Source organism: Ictidomys tridecemlineatus, chromosome 16 (assembly GCF_052094955.1).
Source record: "Ictidomys tridecemlineatus isolate mIctTri1 chromosome 16, mIctTri1.hap1, whole genome shotgun sequence".
Lineage (NCBI taxonomy): Eukaryota > Metazoa > Chordata > Mammalia > Rodentia > Sciuridae > Ictidomys > Ictidomys tridecemlineatus.
In genome coordinates, this window is record NC_135492.1 from 38,830,439 (window position 1) to 38,839,627 (window position 9,189).

A 9,189-nucleotide genomic window follows, 5' to 3' on the forward strand; every position below is an offset into this window, starting at 1 on the left:
TGGTTAAGCGCCCCTGGGTTCCATCCCCAAGACCAAAAACAAATCAAAAGAAAAAAATCTTGGAGTCGTCCTGGCCTCCTCTTTCTTTACACCCCACATCCAGTTTGTCAGGCAATCGTATTAGCTTTACCCTCAAAATATATTCAGAATCTGGTGACTCTCCCATTGGGCTGGGGTGTGGCCCTAGGTCTGGTCCCACCACAAGAAAAACAAATGACCTGATTACTTCTCTCGGCTTCCCTGGCCTCCACCCTGCCTGGGAGATGCTTTCCCAGCCTCCTGGCCCAGCCTCCTGTCCGCAGGCTGCTCCCAACACAGCAGCAGGAGGGGGCCTTCAGGGTGCAAATCACATGGGTGCCTCCTCTGTCAGCCCACTCAGGGCCTCTCCATTTTCACCAAGCATCAAGGCCACGTTTGGCCCTGGTGGCTGCCCACGTGGTCTGGTGACCTCTCAATCCCCGCCCTGTTCCTGGCATATACAGCTGCACCTGGGAGACTCTGTTGTGGCCCTTCCCTGGCTGGGTCTCTCTCCTCCAGATGCGCACTGTGCTGGGCCTTCAAGCCTTTGCTCACCTGTCCCCAGGCCCCCCCAGAATAGAAGCCCCCCGGCCGTTTGTCTGTCCTGTTCTCTGAAGTATCTCAAGCACCTTGGACAGTGCCCAGAGATCGCCTGAGAGGACGGAAGTGCAGGCGATTGCCCTGTCCTCGCACCTGCGAGCTGTGTTTTCAAAATAAATAAAGACTGGCTAAGGGGAGCGGGACCCAGAGCGGCCTCTCACCATCCTTAGCGTAGGCCACACAGTACACGGAGTCCTTGTGTCCCTTGAGGGGCTGAACCAAGGTGCCATCTGAGGTGTCATAAACCTGGGGAAAGACACAGAAGTACACATTACCCAGGGGGCACCTAGTGTTCAGAATTCTTGCAGGACTGCTCCTGAGACTTTAGCTTTTGTAGTGAAACATCTGTCAATGTGCTGCATGTGCATCAGATAAATCCACACCAGGAAGAACGTGGCCTAGCCACGAGTGACCACAAGTGCAGGTCCTGGGGCTGTGCTCTATGTGACCAGGGACACACGTGGACCATGGAAATCTCCACAAAGTTCCCTCCTTCTTTCATAAATCTGGATACATTAAGGCAGCCCCTCTAAATACAGCCAACACGTAAAACCAGCCCGCTCACGACAAAGTCAAATTTTAGTGCTAGCCCTGGCCCCTAATGTTAGCATCAGAGAGAGATGTTTCCTGTTGCTTTCTGAGAGTTTAAAAGTCATAGACCTGAGCTGGGCGCGGTGGCGCACACCTGTCATCTCAGTGGCTCAGGAGGCTGAGGCAGGAGGATCGAAAGTTGGAGGCCAGCCTCAGCAAAAGAAAGGCACTAAGCAACTCAGTGAGCCCCTGTCTCTAAATAAAATACAAAACAGGGCTGGGGAGAGGGCTCAGCGGTTGAGCGCCCCTGAGTTCAATCCCTAGTACCCCCCCCAAAAAAAAAAAAAAAACATAGAACTGAATCATGGCTTTTCAAGTCAGAGGGGGTGTTACAAAGCCCATCTGGAATATGGATTCAGGGTACTTTACGGCCTGTGGGATGCAGAGATGTAAAAACCACACCGTCTGGAAATCAGAGCAACACGGTCCAAAATGGTCAGAGGATGGGGAAGATAATCTAGGAGAAGGCTCTGGGTTGTTTACGCTGGAGAAGGGCCGTCTGTGGAACAATTCACCCAGGGCTTAAAGATCCTGCAGTTTCTAAGCAGAGAAGGGACATCAATCAGTCTGCAGATCTGCAGACAACAGAGGACAGGAAGTGGGCTTACGTAGCAGGAAGGGAGATCACAAAGGTTTTTAGGTCAAACAGAACGACTTCTCTGAAGATTCCATTTATACACTGGGACAGGTTCCAGGGGGAGCTGATGTCCTTTGAAAATAGGAAAAATAGGAAAGAGCCATATGGAATTGTTTAGGTGGGCCGCTGCCGAAAAGTTGGAGTGAGGCTCTGTGGTCCCTTGGAGAGAGAGAGAGGAGCTTCAGAATTGCTGCTTGAATTTTTTTCAAGGGGACAAATATGAACGGACACCCGTCCAGTTTCAAAAGCATTTTGATTCATTGTCCTCGCCTCTTTTCAAAGCAAAGGGGGAAGATGAATGGTCCCCAGGAGGCCCTGTTCACAGGTTCCTCTCTGATGCACAGTTTACTTACCTGTTTTAAATAGCCCATTTCCTTCCCTATGGAAAAATAATGGCTGGTTTCTCTGCCCTGGCCTTTTTTTATCTCAAAAAAAAAAAAAAAATAGAGGGGAGGGTCCAATTCCACAGTGCTTCTAAGAGGGTGGGGAGAGCACTTAAAAAGGAAACTCAGACCAAATCCTACCAGTAATCTGTTTCCTGCAGCCAGAATCAGTTGCGTTCCATCGGGCTTAAATGCAAGGTCATAGACACTGAATCAGAGACAAGACAAAAAGACAATTAGCAACCCAAATAATGGCCGGGAAAGCCAACTTGGTTTCCATTATGAAAACACCGCTGTGTGGAGCAGGGAGAAAAATAATGGCTCAAGATGGCGTTGGGTTGTAAATTCCATTCAACCACCACGCCCTGGCAGGCCACTCCATCACAGTCCCCCCCGGCTGGCCGTCCTCTGGGACAGACGGGACTCAGAGTCAACTGTAAAGGGCACCGACTCTTCCAACACTGTGGCCACTGTCAAGGCTGCACACCTGGGAGAAGGTGTAGAGGCTGGTGAGTGAGTCCACACTGGTATTTACTGGGTGCCTCTGTTGCTAGGCACCAGCAGATAGGAGATGAGAGGATCAGAGGCCCTCCATGTCCCCAAGGAAACTACCACGTCTGACTCTTCATCAAGAACTATTCATCCACTCTAACACACACACACACACACACACACACACACACACACGCACACATTTTAATATACCAGGGATTGAACCCAGAGGGTTCAGCCACTGAGCCACATCACCCAGCCCTTCCTATTTTTGAGACAGGATCTTGCTAAATTGCTAAGGGCCTCGCTTAGTTGCTGGGCTGGCCTCGAACTTGCGATCCTCCTGCCTCAGCCTCCCAAATTGCAGCGATTACAAGCGTGCGCCCCTGTAGCTGACTCAGGCATATGTTTTTTTCATATTTTAGCCTCTCTGAGTTTGGAATTTGTCTGAGAATTAATGATACATCACTTCAACTGATAGCATTTCTTTTTTTTTTTTTGCTTTCTTATTGATACACAAAATAACGGTGTTTTAAAATCAAGGACCTCTTTGCCAGTTGTGGTAGTGCACACCTGTAATCCCAGGAACTCGGGAGGCTGAGGCAGGAGGATCACAATTTAAAAGCCAGCCTCAGTAACATAGTGAGGCCCTCAGCGACTCAGAGAGGCCCTGTTTCTGAATAAAAAATAAAAAGGGCTGGGGTGGGGCTCAGTGGTTAAATGTCCTTGAGGTCAATCCCTGATATAGAAATAAATAAAGATCCAAAGGAGAAAGACGGAGTGTTCTGATTTGGGGACAGGATTGAAGGGGCTTCATGAAGAACGTAGTCTTTGAATAAGGCAGGACTTGGTGACAGGCACACAAGGCACAGCTCTCGGGCAAAGAGGACAGACCAAGCAGAGACCTGCATGTGGGGACACAAGAATATAAATAATTGAATTTGAGAGAGCCATTGGCTACCTACCAGGCCAGGAGAGAGAGGAGGCTAAAACCAGGCCAGAGCCCTGTTCAAAGGTTCTGGAAGGGCCCAGGCAGAGGGCCTCCTTGTTCAGATGACAAGAAACGGCACAGTCGGAACTTACTGCAAAAGCTCTGTGTGGTCAACTGTCTGGCGCTTGTCAGAAATCTAAAAATCCACACCCTCCGTGATCCACAGATTCTATCAACCAGGGGTTGAAAGGATTCAAAAAATGAAACTTCAGCGAACACAGATTTTTTTTTTCTCGTGACTATTCCCTAAATAGACTAGGACAACTGTTTCCATAACATTTATGTTATATTAGGTGCTCAGTCATCCAGAGACAATCTAAAGCACAATGTGGGTTCTACGCAGATCTAATACCATTTTATATAAGGGACTAGAGCAGTCATAGATTTCGGTATCTGACAGGTGTCCTGGAACAAATCGCCCATAGATAGGGAGGGACGACTGGATTTGGTTTTGTGGATGATGACACCACAGTTCAGAGAGGTCAAGTACTTTACCCCATGTCACACAGCCAGCAAGTGAAAGGCCCAGAATACAGCTTGGGTCTGCCTCTAGAACCTGTGCTTTTAACCACTGTGCTACAATGCCATCAACTCTCTTCAACTGTCACCGAGTATTGCAAATCTGTCACCCTAATGCTGTAATAAGAACAGCGGCTAACATTTGTTAAGCACGTGTACTGCTACGTGCACCAGGTATAGCTTGCTTAACTTCACAACAACCCTCTGCCTATTTTGCAGATGAGGAAACTGAGGCATAAAGAATGAACTTAAATAACCTGCCTGAAAATAAAATGCTACCAAGTGGAGGCGGAGCCAGGAATCAAACTCAGGCAGTTAGCCCATGCCATAGTCGACAAAATAATTAGCAATGGCTTTCATGCCTTACCAAAATTAAAAAAGAAAAGTATCATCACCTACTCAAGGCATTATTTGTAGAATTGGGGAAGTTAAAGTTTTATCTGTCTCTTTATTTATTGGTACCCAGGGGCTCTATCACTGAGCTACATCCCCAGCCTTTAGATTTTTATCTTGAGACAGGGTCTTGCTAAGTTGCTGAGGCTGGCTTTGAACCTGAGATCCTCCTGCCTCAGCCTCCCCGGTCGCTGGGACTGTAAGCATGCACCATGGCACCTGGCATTCACCTGCATGATGCTTTGATCTAGGTATACGTTATAGAAAGCTGATTGACATATCCATTCCCTCAAGGAACAACTTATCACTATTTGCAATAAGAATATTAAAAATCTATTCTTTCAGCCATTTTGAAATATACATTAGTGTTGATATGCAGCGGAATAAGCCACTGAAACTTACTCTTCTAGTCTAACTGACACCTGGTGACCTTTATCAACATCTCCCCTTCCCTGTCCCTCGCTGTCCCCTCCTCTGGTTACCATGAGTCCACCTGTTCGGATTCTACCATAAATGAGACCATACAGCGTAGGCTCCACTGAACCAGAAGCTTCCTTGACAGGAGGTGATGAGGGAAGTGAGCTCACATTATGTCACTTGATTCTTTTAACATAATGGAGTAAACAGGACAGGAGCTGGTTTATTTTTATAGATGAGGAAATGAAACTACAGGGAGACAACTTGTCGTGTGCTGTCACAGCTGAGGGAGAAGCTGTAGCAAAGTAACTGTCAGCTGGGCGTGGTGGCACACGCCTATAATCCCAGTGGCTCAGGAGGCTGAGGCAGGAGGATCGCAAGTTGGAGGCCAGCCTCAGCAATTTAGCAAGGCCCTGAGCAACTCAGCCAGACCCTGTCTCTAAGTAAAATGTAAAAAATGTCTGGGGATGTGCTCGGTGGTTAAGCACCCCAGGTTCAATCCCCAGTACCAAAAAGGAACTGCCACACCCTTTCAGCTGAGGATCCTCTGGGTAGGAGCAAACTCAGGCCCTGGGTCCCGTAGCTTGCTCCTTCTCTGGTCTGTGGCTAACAGACCTGGGCCTCCCTTGTTTGTCACACTTTCTCTGAGTCCAGGAGAAATGTTCCTGGCGCACTTCACATTCTGAGCTGCAGGACAGTAGATTAAAAAGCAGAGCAAGCAGAGGTGGGGTCAGAAAAGGGGACGCCCTCCACACTGATTCTTCTCTGCCTCCGACACGTGTCACCTGAGCTCATCAGAATGATCCCTGGGTGGCCTCTTCCTCGTAAGGCATTTGGGGTTGAATCACCAAATCATCTCGGGGTCTCTCTTGGGCTGACCTTGAACTATCATCCTCACAGTGTGAAAAAAATCCACATTGCTGAAATCTCTTGAAATCCGCCTTCCTAAAGCATCATACAGAAGACGGATGGGCCCCGCCTAAACTCTTACTGTACGTATAATCTGTCCAATTCAGCCTGGCTCCGAGTTACAGTCTTCTTTATCTTCGGGGTTTGGGATATGATCCTGTCTAATTACGTGCCATCTGAGGTAACCATCATGTTTCAGAGTGCTCATTTGTGGATCCAAAGTATGTGGCATTGTCCTAGAAACATCAGGAACGTTTCTGACCAACTGACAAAATTTTATCTTGAATCCCTTAATGACATCATGAGATCACAGACACCCGGAACTGGAAGGGATTTTGTGGTGGTGTCTACCGCCCCCTCCAGGACAAGAACTCCCTCCAAGTGGCCATTCTGCCTCAAATGTGGTCGCCCACTGCCGTCTGCTCTCCTGTGGGATGGCTCTCTCCCCGTGTCCCCTTTTATGAACAAGGGAGATCTCATCAGATTGCCCTGCAGAGAGACACAGGGCAAGTCCTGAGGGCTGTCCTCTGCCAGCCCTGCCCCAGCCCTCTGCAAAATTGAAGTCCCAAGAGGCCGCTCCAAACAATATGCAATCCAGCCCAGCCCCCTCTGATTTGCTTAGAAATCTGGGGCAAAGGATGTGGCTGTATTAAATCTCATTTGCAAATGGGATAACGATTCACAGGTGGCTGTTCAGATGAACCAAGATGATGGAGGTGAACACGGCTGGCCAACCAGAGCTCAGTAAACACGGCCAGGGGACACCAGATTGGGGTGCGCTGGCCTAACACAGCACCAAGGTTGAGCTGAACCCGGAGCAGCTCATTGAAGGGAGAGAACAAGCAACTTCATCGGGCATTTGGGAAGGAGCTTTGGGGAGGAAAACAGAGTCTGGCTGACCTCCCAAGCTGACATTAAATGTTGAGGAGGCTTGGGGAGAAGAGGGTGAGAAGGACCACCTAGCTAACAGGAGTCACACTGGGTTTATGAGATGAAGAACAACAGACAGAGTTCTAACTACTACGTGAAGGGTGGGCTAGGAGCCAAAGGAAATCGGGAGACAGTGTCTGCTTCAGCTACGGACGGCTGATCTTTGACATCTGAGATTTTTAAATTTGATCATCTATTACTTTTTTCCAGTCGCCCCCTGACCCACCCACCCTGGCTATCAGCTGGCCTATCTGGCTGCCAACACTGGTTGACAATCACTAGACCTACTATTGATTTATTTTTTCATTCATTCTTGTATATATTTGGTTCAGGAGCACTTTACGACTGAGCTCCGGCCCTTTTTATTTTTTTACTTTTTAATTTTGAGACAGGGTCTCTGTGAGTTGCTGAGGCTGGCCTTGAACTTGGGATCCTCCTGCCTCCCCTGTTGCTGATCTGCTGTTCGAATAAATCGTTTCCAAGCAGTGATGGGCCGAGAAGCAGCCAGCCAATCCTCATTCACTCCCTGGTTCCTTCAATCACGAAATATGGATCCACCAAACTGCCACCACCAACGACCTGTCGAGGCTCTGAAATCACGTGGAAGTGAATGAAGCCATAGCCCTTGCTTTTAAAGGGTTTATGGGCTTCTGGGATAAATAGATTTAAAAAAAAAAATTTACTCTTGCGCTTGACAGACTCTAAGTACCACAGAGATGAAGGGAGACAATTCTGTGCCAGGGGATGAAAATAGAGCAGATCAGGCTGCATTTGGCCAGCAAATGTTTAGTTTGGCCCACATGGTGTTTTACTTTGTATTTTTCTTTTAGATGCCAACATTGAAAAATTAGGGCATTGCACATTAAAAAAACCCAGATTCCTAGCTTCTGGTAAAAACAGGAAGATCTGAGCACCCAAGGCCAAGTTCCTGCAGGGTGGTGATTGGCAGGAGCACTGCCGCAGCCGCCCCTTCCCAGTGGAGCTTGAGCAATTCAGGTGGCCGGAGTCTGTGTCACCACGGATTATTCTGTGACACGGAAGCCAAATGTTCAGTTGCCAGTTATCACCAGCTTGTGCCATGGGTACTTCTATGATAGACGGAGAAAGAAAAAAGAATTTGACTTTTTACTCAATTTCCATTAAAAGTTAAAAAAAAAAAAAAAACTTTTAATGCTGAGGATGTACCTCGGTACACATGCTTATCAGCTATGCACGAAGCCCTGAGTTCAGTCCCCAGCGCTGCAAAAAAAATATAAAGCTCAAGGCCAGGCTTGGAAGTACATGTCTGTCATCTCAAGCTATTTGGGAAGTTGAGGGAGGATGATTGTAAGTTCAAGACTAGTCCAGGCAATTTAGTGAGACCCTATCCCACACTCACACACACACACACACACACACACACACACACACACACACACAAATAATTAAAAAGGACTTGGGAGCTGGCCATGGCGGGTGCATGCCTATAATCCCAGTGACTAGGGAAGCTGGGGTAAGGGAGGAGGATCTCAAGTTCAAGGCCAGCCCGGACAACTTAGCAAGACCCTGTGTCAAAAAAAAAGAAAAGAAAAGAAAATGACTAAGGGTAGTCCTTTTGGTCCAGGCAAAGTATCCCTGGATTTGATCCCCAAAATTAAGTCTCTAGGGGAAAATATAAAATCATATTTAGGCAAGCAGGGGGGGTTGACACGGTGTTGCACGACTGAAATCCCAGGGACTCGGGAGGCTGAGGCAGGAGGATGGCAAGTGGGAGGCCAGCCTCAACTGTAGGAGGTGCGACCTGAGCCCTGGACGAGAGACCAGACCCCGATCGTGTTACGTATAAAGTCGCCTCCACAGGCCACAACCCCCTGCCCCATCCCCAAGCCTCAGTTTCTGCACCCACCAAGGGGGTTAGAAAACCTTGCAAGCCCCTAAGGACCTGGGTTCAGCGCCCTCAGCCCAGGCCGCAGGCCCGTTGCCCCTGGCAACCGCGAGGGCTCACAGGAGTGGCTCCCGCCATCCCCTCCCGGGCTCGGCCTCCCGCTCCTCCCCAACTGCCCCGCTTCTCACCACTGATCGATTTTATCTTTCCACGTCAGCACGGACCTCATCGCAGCTTTCCTCCCGCCTCGGGGCCCCTCCTACCCCCGCCTCAGCAACAGGCGCCGCTACGCGGGCCACTTCGGCTACCTGCGCTACCCCTGGCAACGCACATGCGCACAACAACACCTACGCGCGTGCGCCCGCAGAGCTCCGAGGGCGCATGTCTACGAAGGAGCGCGCGCACAGGAGCGAAAGCGCCGATGGAACCGGAACTCGGAAGGCGG

At 49.1% G+C, this 9,189-nt stretch overlaps 1 protein-coding gene across 8 annotated transcripts in view; it reads right to left on the bottom strand.

Moving 5' to 3' along the window:
* Ift122 (intraflagellar transport 122) overlaps positions 1-9,115 on the bottom strand; it is a 52,219-nt gene extending 43,104 nt beyond the window's left edge. For 3 of the 8 annotated variants that reach the window (XR_013431307.1, XM_078033440.1, XM_078033441.1), the window contains exons 1-3: positions 8,933-9,115; positions 2,371-2,437; positions 780-864 (exon numbers count right to left, since the gene is read on the bottom strand). Coding sequence is in view for 7 of the 8 variants with exons in the window: in XM_078033440.1 (XP_077889566.1) it covers positions 780-864; positions 2,371-2,437; positions 8,933-8,973 (193 nt within the window). In the remaining variant the exon portion in view is untranslated. The remainder of the gene's footprint in view (positions 1-779; positions 865-2,370; positions 2,438-8,932) is intronic. The other 5 variants (XM_078033438.1, XM_078033437.1, XM_078033439.1 and 2 more) reach the window with 4 other exon arrangements.
* Positions 9,116-9,189: the final 74 nt, after the last annotated feature.